The 16,655-nt window shown below is 53.3% G+C and overlaps 1 protein-coding gene across 1 annotated transcript in view; it reads right to left on the bottom strand.

Moving 5' to 3' along the window:
• Window positions 1-50: 50 nt before the first annotated feature.
• ric8a (RIC8 guanine nucleotide exchange factor A) overlaps window positions 51-16,655 on the bottom strand; it is a 40,125-nt gene continuing 23,520 nt past the window's right edge. The window contains exons 5-10 of the mRNA XM_028796139.2: window positions 11,215-11,365; window positions 10,559-10,654; window positions 10,066-10,210; window positions 6,070-6,214; window positions 4,972-5,091; window positions 51-817 (exon numbers count right to left, since the gene is read on the bottom strand). Coding sequence (XP_028651972.1) covers window positions 703-817; window positions 4,972-5,091; window positions 6,070-6,214; window positions 10,066-10,210; window positions 10,559-10,654; window positions 11,215-11,365 — 772 coding nt within the window. The 3' untranslated portion in view covers window positions 51-702. The remainder of the gene's footprint in view (window positions 818-4,971; window positions 5,092-6,069; window positions 6,215-10,065; window positions 10,211-10,558; window positions 10,655-11,214; window positions 11,366-16,655) is intronic.

Genomic DNA, 16,655 nt, shown 5'->3' with positions numbered 1-16,655 from the left:
ATCAGTATGAAGAGGAGGTGTAATCCCACCACAAACACTCGATGCCATGCTCTCAGAACACAAGTGAACATTTTAATTTCCCCTGCCACATCAGCAGATGATTGCCCACCCGGCCGCCCACAGGACAGACCCCTTGTGAATGCCCACGTGTCCTGCTTCTTCCGAGGAGTGCTTCTGCCACACGGAGCTGCAGCCTTCATTGGCACCAAATGCCCAGGGTTGAGTTGCGTTCTTACAGTGTGGCAGGTGACGCATTCTGTGCCCACCTAAAGTTGACAAAAGGAGGAGGAGGAGGGGAGCACAACACAGGAGGGGCGGTCGGCGACGTCGCGCTTCGCTGTAACTGGCAGTCCGGAGAGGCGAAGTCGTGTGCCAAGACAGAAAGCATGCAAAGTCCCGAGCCGGCGCCAACGCCGGCAGAAGGCTCTCCGCCAGGGTCGAGGCTCTCCAACTCTCGTCGTCGGTGGCGGAAGGGCAAAGTCGCTCTCCTCCCACAACGCATCCGTGACATCGATGGCTGTCACACCAAACGCCAGCTGAAGAGAACGTGGATTGTACCGCGGGTCGATGACTTGATGGATTGGCTTCAGTCGCTGTGTGACCATGGAGGCGTCGGAGCGGACGAAACAGCAAAGAAAATCTAACTGGAGTGAGGAACGAGTCTCTGCTTGGCGTCCAACTGGCGTCACTGGTCGGGCGCCTTTAGTCGGCCTCCGAGTCGGAGCCGGACGACGAGTGCGCCTCCTGGTGCATCACTTGCTCTAACGCCGCCAGCCTCCCGTCCGGTCCCACCGCCATCGGCTGGATCACCTGCTCCCTGCAACAAAGCACAGTGGCAGACGGGTTAATGTGGAGACGCGACTCGGTGCCAGTCAGTCGGAGCAGCCGCCGGAAAGCGAGCCCCATGCAAGTCGGTGAGGATGAGGAGCCTCACTGTCCCGCGCCAAACCACACAGCCTGAATGTGAGGCATGGGCGGGCGCTCTGCCCCCTGGCACCGCCCTCTGCCCCTTACCCCTCCCGTTTGGCTGTCTCTGCCACACCCACCTCTGGACTCCTCACTTCTGCCCGCTGCTTCAGTCCTTTCAGCAGCACTTTGACCCCGTATGTGCTTTTTCACTGCCCACTTCTGACCACTTGGCACCCTGAACTGCACATCAAACATAGGTGGGCATGCTTTACAAGGCAGAGTGCCAAGCTACAGTCCAGAAGCCAGGACCACGCTGGACACGCGCCCAGTTTGATGGCCCTGGAGGGAGTCCTGTTGAAGATGCCCGCATTTTGGGACTCGGGAGTTACGGGATGTCCCGGGTTTCTCCCTGGCTGATTTGTGAATACTGTGACCGCGGGTGTCTTTGTCTCCTTCAGGACATCGGAGTTCTGTTTCTGCTTGTCCCTTTTAGACTGGGCCTCGGGGGGCGGCGCCTGTCCTCTGTCTCTTATATTGGGCCGGGTGGGCTCGGCCCCTCGCTGCTCTTTCTGTTCCTTCCTTTGATTCTCTGCTCTTGTGATTGGATTTTCATTTCTGGACTATTTGCTCGTTTTCCATGTTTGTGCCTTTTTTAACTGCCCTCATCTTCCTCGTCTTTATTAGAAATCTTTAATTACAAAGGCGCTCCCTTTTGGTCACCGAGTGCGTTGACGTGTTACGCTTATCTGTTTTAGAAATGCCCTCATCTTCTTGGCGAGGAACCCAAGCACGTGGCCATGCAGACCCCTCGCTAAGTGGCACTGAAGGACTTTGTGGGCTGTGTGTGCCCATCTCATGTGCCCGCCTCGCATGTCCCCCTTGTGTGCCCACCACATTCTCTTAGCCTGTGCACATCCATTCGTGGTCAGTAAACTCCTTCGACATGGCGCCATCCTCCAGTCACCCCAGCAGTCACGGGTAGGTAGGACACGGTGGCAGTGCCCACATAGTTTGGTTCCCTGCCACGTTGCTCCTCTTCTGGCTGAATGTGCGCTGATGAGCTGAACGTTCAGTCCTAAGCTCGCCAGCCCACCTCAGAGACTCGGGTTCTGTGACGGTGGCATAAGTGGACTTGCGCATTAAATGGGGGGTTTTAAGAAAAGGCCTTAATGGGGTCACTCGCCTTACCCCAGTTTTGTGTTTGCACGTTGTGGGCCAGGGGCTTCTTCACGGTGCCCCTCTTTGGGATTTGTGCAGGCCATGAAGTCTGGAGCCTGGCAGTTTGTGTTTCTGGTCCTCACTGGAGCCTCGGGGTTTTGTTTTTGAGGTGAAGCCCCACAGTCAAAGCACCCAACAGCTGAGCCGACTGTGCTATGAAAATGCTAGAGTGTCGTAGGAAAGGCGCTATATAAGAGCAGAACGCTCTGTGATGAGACTGGGCAAGTGCCAGCGTGGGTGGACTGGCAGCCCGACTGGGAGGGCAACATGGAAGGAGGCGAACCCGGCGGGACGAGACTTGATTGTCATCTCAGTGGGGGTGAAGGATTAATGGAGGGTCGGGGGGGCGGGTTGTTTCTCAAGAGCCGTCCTAACAACACAGTGGGGGGGGGGGGGGGGGGGTGCACCTCCAGCGTGGACCCACTGTGGATGTCAACACGGGTCCATGGGAATTGTAGTTCTGAAGGACAGCCCTGTGGGGGTCCTTGGGTGCCAGCAGAGGTTGCTGCAGAGAGAGGGACCACCAACTTCATGGGGCAGGAGGAGGAGGAGGAGGAGGGCTTGTCGAGGTTTGTGCGGCCCTGTCCTTCTTGTTACTTTCTGCTTTGGTTTGACTTTTTATTTTTTGTTACGTTGCTTTAGGGGGTTCTGAGGGTCCCGATTGTGAAGTTTGTGTTTGAAAATTCCACTCGCTTGAAAAGTTCTCTCATTCTTTGGACCGTTTCATCCGCCATTTTGTATTTGTCATGATTGCCGCTATGCTTGTTGTTCATCGTCAGGAATGCTAGGGGCGTGTCCTCAGAGGTTATGACCTTTGGGTAACGGGAGACAACGAGATAAAAGGTCATCTGGGAATTCTACAGACAGCCTGGTGTCCCGCATGTGAAAACCGAAGGAGGCGGGGCCACCCAGTTACATGAGAGTCCTTTTGCAAGCAGGTGACCCAAGACTCCCCTTTCATTGGTTGCTTTCAGACACGCCCATTTTTACTGGCAGCGAATGGGCACTGGGTTAGGTTTTTTGAATCTAATGTGATTGGACAATCATTGACGCACTGTGTCATGTCGACGTCAGTGGTCCACAGCTCCCACCCGCCCACCTTTAACGTTATGTCACTTCAAGCAGGACGTCAGAAATCACAGAAAATGCGGCGAGCCCCTCATACATCAGTCACTTGAAGAAGATGAAGGAGCTTGGAGCGCAGCCACTGGACTTACGACTCGGAGGACGAGCTCACAAGCGGCCCCTGGCTGTGCTGTCTGTCGTAGTAGGGTCTTGTGCCACGTCAGCCATGATGGATGAAGTGACAAGTCGAGCTAAAGGACCCCTGTGATTGGCTGCAGGCTCTGAGGCCACTCGGGCCCCTTCTTCAGGCAGGTTGTCTGTCCAGTTAGCCAATCAAAGGGGTCCTTTGGCTTGACTGCCCCCCCGTTTGCTGTTTCAAGATGTTGATGTGTTGTGGACGACGACGGGGGTCCGAGATCTCAAACATCTTCCTGAGAACTGCAAGTGCCATGAAAGTGGCCACAGCCATCCAGACGAGAGCAGGAGGCCCCATATGGTTGGCAGGCTGAGGGTTGCTGAACAGTCAGATGAAGGTGGCAGGACTGGCATTAGTAGGCACAATGGGTGCAGAATGTTTGTGCTCAGTCAACTAGTGGCCTGCCTTGGGGGGGATTCTGGTCAAATAAAGTGTCTCACTACAGAAAACAAGTTTGGGAAAACAAGAGCATGAGGGTCGGGCTTAGTGAATAAACGACTCCATTTAATCAGAAAGGAACGGAGGGCATCACCCGGGCGTCCTGACTGTAAGGGCAGACAAAGGCCAAGACAGGCCAGGGATTTTGGGTTACTGTATGTCTTAAAATGTGGGGGTCTGTGGATCTTCAATGTGAATTTGTGCCCAGATGGGGTAAGCCTGGCAGACTGGCACAGGACTGGCAGCAAGTGTCGCTTAAACTTAGGGTGGCATTGAATCTGGGGGTGTGCTAAATGATAAACTGGAATGCAGGACTTGAGACCAACCAGAGGACTGCGGATTGGATGATGTGGATTTATGGGATACGGTGGGAGTGGCCAAGCAGCGGGCACTTGGATTGCACTTATGCTATGGGTGTGTCACATGACAGACAGACATCCAGGATAGGCAAGTTGGCAGAGGACTGGGCAATTTACAGACAGGTGTGGTATTCAATTTGGGGGGCAGGTGCACCTGTTCCTTTCCATATCTATAGGGCAAGTTATGGGAAGAATAAGGGGGCTGCGGATGTCACAGACTGAGGTTTTGGAGCAAAGTAAAAATGGGAAAGCTGGCACCAGATTGGGCAGCATGGTGGAAAGGGTATCATACATTGTAGCCTGGATTTGTCCTGTGGGTCTGGTACTGGACAGGCCAGATGGGCACTGACACAATGATGAGGAGCACGAGAGGTCCTGCCACAGTGGCATCAACGAGAGTGAATTGACCCTACTGGCATGACGCAGCTGAAGTGGGTCCCCGTCGTCCTTGTCTTACACCCCAAAAATCCTCCTTTTAGTGAGGTGCACGTTTGACGTTTACAAATCTGAGCTTCACTTTCACGAATCTGAAAAGAAGACGGAACTTTGAGGAATTCATTTGAAAACCGTCGTATTTGTGGCATAAGGGTCTTCATGCCAGGGTTTCAGTGGGTGCTCGGACCTCAAAGCCACCATATACAATAAATAAAGGACAGCGGTGACAGGTTATGAGGAGCGTGTCACCTTCGGAGGCGCTGCTGTCAGTGAGACCCACCGAATGTGACAAAGCGAGGACCCTTGAAGAAGAGCGTCTCCGTCCCGCCACTGGACGGACAGACAGCCTACCTGGACAGTTTGTCAAACATGTTGACCAGCTTCATGGCTTCGTATTCCTTCTGTTCCTCCGTCATTCCCTCCATTGGGTTTGGCAGCTTCTCCTCCACGCGCCCGGTTATCGGGTTAATGCTGCGGAAGACAAAGAGGGTTAGTGACGGGCATGACAGACGGACCGCCGCACGAGTGGCTGGGCTGTGGGACGGGGGGGTCAGCGCACCCCTAGATGAAGGCTGAACTCATGGAGCACTGCGCCACAGCATGAACCACCCACATTGTGAAAGGCGCTATATATGGCAGACATGATTGGTTGAGTCGCGCTCAGTAAGCAGCCTCCCACTTCTTGATGGGATAACTCGGGGGGCTGGGAGACGGCATCTTTGTAAGTGGGATCCTGGAAGCCTCGTTTATCTGTCTGAAGCGGGCAGAGGCGACTGTCCCGACGCTTTACTGTCGTCTGATTGGCCCCCCCAGGTCTGGCACTGCTGCAATGGCTTCCAGGTACGTTTAGAGGAATCCCCTTTGTAAAGTCGCGCCACCTGCCTCTTATCGCGGTGGTCTCCAGTCGCAGGACTTTGGGAGTCGCTTACCCCGCCATTTCATCTGCTCGTCTTCTTTCTCTTCTCGTAGTTTGCGGTGTGACGTTTCTATTAACCCTTTCCTGTAGAGTTTGCCCCCTTAATGATGACAATCAGCCACAAGCGGAGGGCCCACCACCTTATCAATGCCGACACCGGCACCTCTGGAACATTCCATGGCCACGTGAGACGCTGGGATGAGCGGCGGGTTCAGCTCAGGCTGCTGTGATTGGCTGTCGCTCCACCAGCTGGGAATGAGAGCACCAATGAGGGGGCCTCATCATGTCCCACCACAGCCCTCCTTTCTCATCTGTCGTTCGAGAGTTTTGTTCGCGTCTTTATAAACGATGGCCGCTGGATTCCTTAAGTATGTAAGATTTGTAAATGCGTGCCACATAAAGGTGGGCAGAACCTGTCACTCCACCCTGGCACACCCTAAGCACCACCCCCTGCTGTTTCCGACGTGCCCACCACGTCATTTCACCCACACAAGTTGCACGTAATGGCGGCACAAGACGAAGCTCTGGCTTACTTGGGTTTGGCTTCCCTGTACTCCTCGGTGTCGGTGTCCTCATCTTCAGAGTAGTGGCCCTGACCTCGGCCCCCCGCCATGAGACCCCTGGCTGCCAGCAGGCCGGCGGCGTTCCCGTAGCCCGTGTACTTCACAAACCTGGACACTGCAAAGAGGACAATGCAAGAGACTGGTGTTGAGAGGCTGTGTGACAGGAGTGTCACCCGGCTTGTGACGGTGACACTCAACGGGGGTGCACGTTACAAGCAGTTCCCCCCCCCACCCACACGATGGCTTACTAATTCACACATAAAGGTGTGACGGGGTCACCTTTATCACTGACAGGGTGGCCACCTGGCAGCACACGTGGCAGCTGAGCAGCCTGACATTTGGTGGGGGATCTGATGGGTCACATGGTCCTTATTGTCACAACGAGATGCTCCCTGGCATGAGCTAATCCACAAGGTGGGGTCCCAGACCTTGGCATGGCACACTCGCCCTTACCGATGGGTTTCGGACCGCCACGAGCACGGGGACATTCGATACGCTTAGTGTCACTTCCTAATCTCTGTGACGAAAAGGGCAAAAGAAAAATGCTGTCACGTCACAAAGATTTGCATTGCGTTAAACTGCTGGTGGTCTCCTGTGAGCCCACCATTTGGCTTGATGGCCATGAGCTCAGTGTGGCTCTCCATTAGCCAGCCGCGTGGTGACCGTCACTGAGCACAGCGAGCCGAGGGCGTCCTGGTGACATCTCCTCATCTCTCTGCCAGCCCGGGGTGAATCTGCAGCACTGCACTTGGTGACGAGGATGGCGGTTGTGATGGGTGGAGAGCAGCGGTGGTCTCTGATTGGCCAGTTAAGGGGCTCACGCTGCAGGAGACCACTTCTGAGCCAGGTGGGTGGACTCGTGATGGACCACCAGCAGTTCACCACGGTACAGATCTTTGAACCCGAAGCGACTCCACAGCAAGTCTCATGTGTCACCATGGTAACAAGACAAACAGGAGGAGGTCAAAGGTCAGAGACGAAACAACAAGCCGGGGTCTTCGCCGACAGGACCACCGCCGACAACAAACCCACAAATCAAAGTCAGAAGAAACCCCAAAAGTGACCCCTCTGCTGCTTCAGCACAAAGGGCTTCTGGGAAATATTTAGTGAGCGAATCGGAAGGGGGGGGAGCAGGGGGGTGCACGGAAGCCAGCATCTGGACAAGGACGAATTTGAGGGGGTGCACAGAGCTGATGTCACATCCTGTGTGGCCCCAGTGGTCCCGCCTACCCCACCCTGGTAGGTGGCACGGAGGGCATAGACTGAGAAGATGGGCACTGAAGGACGGTCAGCAGTTTCTCTGGAACTTTCCTCGCTTTTCCCAGTCTTTGTTTCGTGTTGAACGGGGGTCCCCAGCACTCAGTGCGCCGCCATCTTATACGCCTGATGACGAACTCCAGAGCAGACAATGGCAGCGTCTACAATGGAAAACGGAGAGCAAAACGGCAACGTTGTGAAGATAAAAACCGTTAACAACGTCAGAAAGTACCAAAAAGTCACCTGGGGGAGAGAAGAGCCAATCACAACGCACCGTGACGCGTGACACACCGTGACACGCTGCCTTCTATGTGCTGCGCTGCTCGTTTTTTGCTCTTTTTCTATTTAGGGTCGTTACCTGCAGGACTCGCGCCCGTCGTCGATTGTCACTGTTGACTAAGCTCATATTTCATGGTGCACAGCATGTGACGTCATCGTCACGATGGTATGAGGGTCCGTGACGTCCGCGGTCCAGAGGGAGCTTACTTTCGATTTTGACCCGTTTTGTACATCACAGGCGTCGCCATTTTGTATCGCGTTGCTGCGGTTGATGGGTTGGGCTACAAAGGTCACGACCTCAACTCCGATTTGCTCCGCCTTAAAAGGTCACCTGTAAGTCTGCCACGGTTGGGGCGCCTGCTTTCGACTTTTTGCCATCTTGGTTTTGTCGCCTGGATTATCGATCTCGAGATTTCTACGTCACGGCTGCCGCGACTTTTCTCTCAATCAGCCTCGTTAAATATCCTCGGCTTGGCACAAGGACAAGAGTGACGTCATCTCCACAATGGCAATGTGACAACGTCAAGAAGCAGAGGAGAGTGTCACAATGTGGCTGTGAGTCTTTGTGTGCATTTGTCCTGAGAGTTCCCGGTTACTTTGTCACTTTTTGTCACTTTATGTCACCTTTGGTCCCCCCGTTTCCCATCAGCCTGGTGCTCTGCCATGTCTGTGTAGTCGTCTTGGCTCCTTAAACACATTAGCGTAACATTTGCGTATTTACTTTGAATATTTGACCGTTTTCTTGATGACGTCTTATGGAGGCCGTTTAAGGGCGATACTGCCTGGCCCACTCCAGTTTTTTCACATTATGTGGCATTTGCTACGAGATTCTCAACAGCCGTGCTACTATGTGTGACGCGCCATCTGTTGGAGTACAAAAGGCAATGCACTTTCCTACTATATGCCTTACAAAATGCATTCCAACAGATGGCGCCTCACAAACAATAACGCTGAATACGCCCAACATAATGGAACTGCAGGACGGAGAGGAATCGACATCGAGGAGGTCTCGAGACCCCTCACTGTGTTCACGTTTTCGTGTCGCGACCTTCTGCTCAAATCACTTCCCTTTCCCTTCATGTCTTCCTCAAGACCCCAGAATGACAAAGTGAAGAGAGGAGTTTTTGCAGATGAAAGTGAAACGGCGCATTGCCTCGAGCCGTCAGACCCTCCACTTCGCCATGGTAGCCATGCCAGCCTGCAGTCTTCTGGGCTCTGACACCACGAGCTCCGCACGGCTGCCTTTTTGGAATTTCTGCCCTTCGTCTCTCAGATCCTCTCAAGTTGCGTCCGTGGACGGCTCTTTCCAGGCCAGGCCTCCTCAGAGATGTTCCAACGGGCTCAAGTCCACTCCAGAACATTGCCAGAGTCGTCCCTAAGGAGGTCCTGGGTGCTCCGAGGTGGTCCTCACGATCCAGTGCCTGATGCCGCTCCCATCATGCTTCACTGCTGCTGAGGACTGACGCCGCCTGGTGTCCTCCAGACTTGACATCGATGTTGGCTTCATCAGACCACCGGCTCGTGTCCCTCGCTGAGGACGGGTGCCACTCTGGCCATTCTGGGATCAATCCCAGCAGATCAGTGGCGTGTGGTGGTGCCAGCTGTCCTTCTGGAAGTTTCTCCCGCCGCCACATGGGTTCTCTGAAGCTCAGCCAGAGTTCACCTCTCTTACCAAGACCCCCAGCCCCCTGTCAGGTCACTTCCTGGTTGTTCCAAACTTCGTCCTCTGTTTTCTTGGGAGCCGCTGCCACATTTGTCACTTGACGCAATCCCATCTCTGAGCTCCACCGGCACGACCTCGGACCTCATGGCTTGGTCTTTGCTCACCTGTGGACCTCCTATAAACCGGTGTGTGCCCCTCCTGATCAGTCCCGTCAGTTGAAGTGACCACAGGGGGGCTCCAAACACCCGGGATACGCCTGAGCCCAAGTAAAGGGTCTCAAGTCCCTGCCAATGCCCTCGCTGTGCAGCAGTGGATGCCCGGCTGCCAGGCGCAGACTGCTGGCTTCACGATGTGCGATGGCGGTTTTCCCATTTAAAGATGGCGCCGCACTTTCTCTGGGTCAGCGACTCGCTGGTTGTCAGCACTAAGAAGTCGGCCCGGGCCTCTTGGTCTCCACTGTCATTTTAGTCCTCGGCCTGCATGCCCCTTCATTTGGTCACCAGCAGAATGCCAACACTCAGACACACACCTCTGAAAACCAAAGGCCCCTAAAGTGGCTGCCCTGGTGTCACTTCTGGGTGACACAGGCACACCTGATGGTGCTCACACCATTAAATGGAACAACGACGAGATAAACGAAAACTGACAAATATTAGAATCCCCAAAGTGCTGCCACGTGTGCCACTTGTTGTGCCGCCATCCCCAAGCCTCTCGTTTCTCTGTGCCTCTTCCTGAACTTGTGCTCACATCGGGTGACGGCCACTCACCGCTCTCTTTGCAGAGGACGAAGAGGAACTCGGCGGCGCAGTGCTTGACGTCGGTGTCGATGTGCGTCATGAGCCGCACCAGCTTGTTCCGCAGGGAGCTGCCCACTTCCGGCCGGTTCTTTACATCCCGTAGGGGAGGCAGCACCTGGGGAGGAAAGGGGGTTGGACAATTTTAAAAGTGGGAGCCAATGCCACCACTCCTGCTGCCATCTCAGCTGTGCAGGCAGGCGTGCTGAGCCTCGCAAACATCACCTGGCCAGACTGGCACAGCTGCATGCACTGGGTGACTCCTGGTGCAGTCCACGACACTGTGCTGGTGATGCGTGAACACTGGCCAAGAAGTAAGGTGGGCACAACTTGGCGCTAACTGCTTCTTGAGAGCTTGGCAGCCTCAGCAGTTCAGTACCACCCTAACTCCAGAAGGGCAGATCCTGCCATTGAGTGGGTGAAGCTCAGATGTGAATCAGATTGGCATTGCCAGGCCAAGACTTACCTTCATCCTCAAAAACTTCCGTGTCTCCCGGTGAACCCGGGCACTCTCTGTCAGCAGGTTCAGGGAAGGTGTGAGGGTCTCCTTTAACTTGTGACCCTGGGGTGGGCAGAGAACAAAGAGACCAGTTATACATTGGCACATTGGCACCGACGCAAGCAGTTTAGTGACCACAACATGTATGACGGGCATCTCAGTGCCCAGTCAGGGCTTCAAGCAACGCCTCTGCTGCAATGTTGGCAAACCACTGAAAAACAACAGCATGCAGTTTACGTCCCAAACCTGCCACACCAAAGTCTCAGCCCTGTTAGGACAGACGGTGGGGGCTTCTGTGTCACCCTGACCAGCTGTGAAATGAGAAAAGGGGGGCAACGACAAAATGTGTGTGTGTGTGTGTGTGTGTGCGTGTGTGTGTGTAGGGGAAGTCCTACAGCCATTGGCACGTCTCAGGGTCCCGTGGGTACAGCTGGCTGAGGGTCCTTCCTCTTTCTCGTTGTCTGAATTGAGGTGATAAGAATCCGAAATGAAAGGGAAAGTGACGGCCGAGGACAAGTCCTCACAAGTTCTGTGTGTGTGTGTGTGTGAGGTGACTGGCATTTGAACCTTAGAGATAGTCTAGTAGGCTGTGAAAGGCGCTATATAGGGCACCCCATACTCACCCGGTCCAGCCTGTGGTCCATGAAGTCCAGGAGCACGTTGACGGCGTCCATATTCACCCCCATGTACTCCACCGAGCCCTGCTGGACCTTGGGGGCTAAGAGGACATCGAGGCACATCAGCGGTAAGTTTCCCAGCAGGTTGATGGTGTGACTGAAAGACAGGGGTAACATTTGGATTTCACTTGCAGACTTGGTGCGGTGCCCTCTGCCACACTCTGAATCCACTCATCTGATCTCTCGGTGGGGTGTGCGGGCAGCGCCCACCCTGGACTGGCAGGTCACAATCCCAAATCCACAGCCACATCAGAGCCCATAAAATGAAGATTTATTAACTGACCGCCTCAGCTCCTTCGGTCACCACTTCTGGGTGCCCACTTGTTTACCCCGATTCCCGTTTAGTGTTTGCCAACATTGCATGGCACCCCCTGTCCCCCCCCCCCATCACAAGGTGGTGAGCTGAATCTGCACAAGCCGCACATGCAGAGCATGTCAATCTGGCGCCTCCTCATGGCTTTGGGTGGCACGTGCCCTACAGCAATCGACTGGCACAACATTCCTGATGTTTGCTTCTCACGCAATCCAACCCCCACGTTGCGGTTCAAGGCCTCCCGAGGGTCCCCTCTAAAGGAATACCGCTGGCTGGCACCTGGGGACATTTTACAACAACAAGCCTTGGAAAAACAAGCCACCCTGGAGATGACAATCCCTGGACACGGCCCCCCTGCCCCCCCGAGTCTGCCTGCCTGCTTGCTTGCCGTGGGTTGCGTCAGCTCCCAGAATCCTCTGCTGCTTTTAAGTCCCCAGCTACTCAGGGTTGTTGCCCAGACTCAGGTGTGCTTGTTGTGTTTCTAACGTCTTACTTTCTGTGGATGATTTCTCTGTTATGTTGGTTTTTAAATATTTTGCATTGTTGTGTTATTACAATAAAAGCCCAGAAATCGTGAAGTCTGAAATCTGAGCCACCTGACAACTCCATTCACTGTGTGCTGCATTTAGGGTGCCATACCACACTTCTGCGCCACTCGGCCCACTTCATAGCCAGCCTGGACTTTGGCAGGGCCATGCAGGTCACCTACAGTAAAAGTGGTAACGTGGCACGGACCCCCAACACCCCCTAACCCCCCCCCCCCTTAAGCTTGTCGATCGTGAGTTGCTGCATTGAGGCACTCATCTGAAACAGTAAGTGCCAGCATATACAGCGGGCAAAGGAACATCGCCAGAGAAACTGGACTTCTGAACATTTCTGGGCTCTTGCGAGCGCCTGCACACGTATGATGGCTAAACACGGGCCACACGGGCACCAAGAAATAAGGTGCCACATGAGAGGTGGGCATCAAACTAAAAGAAGTGGCAGTTCAGGGTGTGGGCTGTAGATGAGTGGCTCAGACACAGGAAGCAGAGGGTGACGGGGTGAGGAACCTCATCAGAATTGGGTGACATTAAGAGTGGTGACCAGCAGTGGGCAGTGATGGGGCCGCTGCTATTATTAAGAAATATAAATGATTTAGATAGGAATAGAAAGAACAAGCTGGTGAAGATGGGCAGATGATACCAAGATAGGTGGATTAGCAGATCATTTGGAATCCATTATATCATCACAGAAGGACTTGGACAGCAGACAGGCTTGGGCAGATGAAATTTAATGTCAGTAAATGTAAAGAATTACACATAAGAAGTAAAGATGTGAGGTCTGAATACACAATGGGGGGTTCTGAAAATTGAGGGTCCACCTTATGAGAAGGATTTAGGAGTCACAGTGGACTCTAAGCTGTTGACTTCCCAACAGTGTTCAGAAGCCATTAAGAAGGCTCACAGACTGTCCGGTTATATAGCGCCTTGAGATGTGGAGTACAAGTCCCAGGAGGTTCTGCTCAAGCTTTATAACACACTGGTGAGGCCTCATCTGGAGTACGGTGGGCAGTTTGGGTCTCCATAAAGACATAGCAGCACAAGAGAAGGTCCAGAGAAGAGCGACTGGGCTGATTACAGGGGGTGAGGTAGGTGGAAAGATGAAAAAAGCTGAGGAGATGAAGAGGAGACCTGACTGAAGGGTTTAAAATGATGAAGGGCATTAGTCCAGTGGATTGAGACGGTGACTTTAAAATGAGGTCATTGAGAACATGGGGACACAGCTGGACACTTGTGAAGGACAAATGTCACACAAACATTAGGAAGAGGGCCACAGTTACATGGAATGTGTGACCAAGCGGTGTGGCAGACAGGAGGACTTTAAGGACCCTCAAAGCTCGATTTGATGTCACTTTGAAGGAGTTAAGTGGACAGGAGTGGTGAGGCGTCCTGGGTGAACGGCCCGTTCTCATCTAAATTCTTCTAATGTTCTAAACAAGGTGATGTGCACAAGGATTTAAAGGGAACCACAGCAGGGCCTGCCGATCAGACTAGTGGTCCACCCAGAAGCGATGAGTGGAATGTCCTGCATTATTTAACGGACAGTCTCTTAACAAATCTCTTCCTGATTCTTCCTTAAATGTGAAACTTGGAGAGCACCGCCGGAAGACCTGAAAATCCAGGCTGGCCAAACCAGCAGACAGTTCCTGCGTTTTCTGCCCTGTCCCCTTAATGTGCAGCCTGAGGGGGCGCTGCCCCCAGACGATGCCCCTCAGGGCCAGAGATGGGCGTCCCGCCAACTGCAGTCTCAGCACTGAGTGGTTGTTGATGTTGGGAGTTTTGGGCTTTTGATCTTCTGCTTACACTGAAGGTCCTGGTTTACTGGATTTGTTTCCCTATATTGATGATCCTACTCCTACGCCATTTTCTTACTCCTGTGGTCCCTTCCTTGCTTTTCGTTTGCTCTTTCCGGACTCTTGAGATAAATTCTTTAAAGTACAATGAGAGTTTGTTTGGCTTGTCCAGGTCTGGAGGTGTTTAACATTTTAATCTCCTCTGTTAGAACAAAATGGACAAGAACAGGTCACTGTGGCCAACAAAGCTGACCAGTCCTGTCCACTTCACCAACATCAAGTCAAGTCAGGACATTTGGAGATTTTTCATCGCTTATTTTTTGGGGGTCTTATGGAAGGCAGAATCTGCCTGCTGTTTGAGTTTGGGGTCAGGCCACCTTGAGCGGTGAGGCCTACTCAGACCTGAGTGAAGTGCTGGCACTAAACAAGGCTGTCTAAGGCTCAGCGCTCTTTTCCCTGCATGCCTTGCAGTGACCCCCACCGTCATTACCGTATTTAGTTCATTCGAAGTTGACTACTTTTACGCCCAAGGGGGCCTACGTCAGCCTAATGGGCCTCAGGGCTCCCTGCTGTTGCTCGTCTCTCGTCCGTTCTTCGTGATTTTTGATTTTGGCTTTGAATTCTGGGGTTGGCCTTTTATTTCATCTTCTGCCTAACCCTTTTATGAATAACCTTTTTGATTTCTCGAGTGCCCTTAATGTATTACAGAAGCTCTTTTGTTGTTGCGGGCCCCCCTTTCTCTTTTGAATGTTCAATTTGGTGTCAAAAATAAGGAAAAACAATTTGAGACACAACTGGAAAAAGAGATGAAGTCAGGCAGCCACACGGGGACCAACGTCAAAACGCAAAATCAAAATGTCAGGCGTGAATCAAAAGAAATCAGGAAAAGCAGGGAGGGTGACCTTTGACACTGTCCTCATCGTCACGACTACAGTGGACACGCCCCTGACAACCTGGGACGCTAACCCTAACGACAGGCGCACAAAAGAACAAAATGGCGCCTGAGCCGACCCTGAAACAACAACAAACGGCCAGAAGAGACTCGACGAGCAGAACAACAAACCAACAAAATGAGACAAGATGAAGGAAAAGCCAATCACAGTGTAAGAGCGGGCCTGTCCTGAGCTTCAAGAGCCCTGCAGCCCCCTGGCCAACCTGTCACTTACAAGGCAATCATGTAAAACATGGAGGTGACAGAACTGGCCGGCTGGCGCCCTCTTCTTGGTGTTTGGTGGTCCGGCTCATCAGCTGATGGATTCTCCGTTCAGTTTTCACAAATGGATTTTGATTTTCGGTTGTAGTCGGGCTCCTCGGCTCCACTCATTCCCCGTTTTTCCTGTCATTGGCGTCTCCTTCCCCTCTCAGCCCCTCGCCCTGGACGGGCCGCTCTCTGGTCTCCACTTTACTTACGTTCTCATTTAAGGTCTTTCTGCCTACAATGGCGCGCTATGACAGGAGGCTCATGGCTACCTTCTTGTGCTCACGGCTCACACTCCCGCGTATCTGCCCTGCGTGTTTGTCAATATCCGCTCGTTATTCCCGTGCGCTTGTGTCCCGTTTCTTCTTCAGCGTCTTGTCCCACCTCAGGACAGTCGTCATTTATCCCTGAAGGACCCCTGGCTCTCCTGTTTGCTTTCCTTACTTGTTCTTCCCTCATCTCCAGACCTGTCACCCCCCCTTTGGCGTCTCCAGTGTCGTTCCCTTCCCATCATGCCCGGGGGCCGCTCACGCCAGGCTGTTTTGAGCGACTGGGCTTATCGAGGGGGCACCCCTGCAGATGGCACACTCCTTTCCGATTAGCAATCCGCATTCTGCAGCGATTCCGGGTGCATTTTCCAGTTTATGTCATTTTTGATAAAATCGTCTCTTTGTTTGGGCGTATCGCTTTGTCAATTGTGGCATTTTCTCCTGCTCCGCGACAGACTGGATTAGGGTCTGTGTGGTAAAGTGAGGTCCGCGGCTCATTGCCTTTTAAAACAAATAATCGAGGAAGGGGCATCCTGGGTGTGATGCGGCACGGGCATCACCGCACTTAAGTGCACAGGTGAGGAATCGTCCGGCTCCGTAATTGATGCCAGGAGCTGCTAATGCCCATACCTGTGCCACGTCCCCACATACAAAAGGAGAAACGCGAAAATAGGAAAGAGAAGAGGAAGTGAGGCTAAAGATGGCTGAAGAGTCCCAGTGAGGCCACCTAGAGGGGAAAGGCAGCAGAAACTGGGGGGCTTCAGCGGGCATGTAGTGGGCCGAGCATGGCGGATGACCTCCCTGGGGTTCTGAGGTATGACTACGGGTCCGTGATGGCTGGAGTGCCGACCTTGGGTGGTCTGGCTGCACTACAGGGAGGCAGCCCAGACAGGGGTCGAGGTCGGGGGGGAAGTCTCTGCCAACCTAGCTAGTGACGGGTGAGCCAGGGAGATGAAGAAGAAGGTGAGCTGGGATCTGAAGGAGCTGGCGACTGCCTTTGAACCTCTGCTTTGAATAATGTCTTTATTGTGTTCTAATCCGTCACCTTCACTTGTTTTTATGGATTATTTATCTCTGGACGTTTGGGCCGCACTGCACTGTGGACACCGGTTTGGTTTTTGCTTTTGATTCTTTTCAATGTCCACCATCCTCCAGCTCCTTGTGTGATTTGTCCCCATGTGTCAGCTCAGAGGGTTCGAGAGGCTCCCAAATGTGATGAGAGGCGTGGAGTGGACCGTCACAGTCTGTAGGCCGACTCCGGACCCCCAGTGG

Source organism: Erpetoichthys calabaricus, chromosome 2 (genome assembly GCF_900747795.2).
Source record: "Erpetoichthys calabaricus chromosome 2, fErpCal1.3, whole genome shotgun sequence".
NCBI classification, from domain to species: Eukaryota; Metazoa; Chordata; class Cladistia; order Polypteriformes; family Polypteridae; genus Erpetoichthys; species Erpetoichthys calabaricus.
This window is presented reverse-complemented; position numbering and strand designations above follow the sequence as displayed.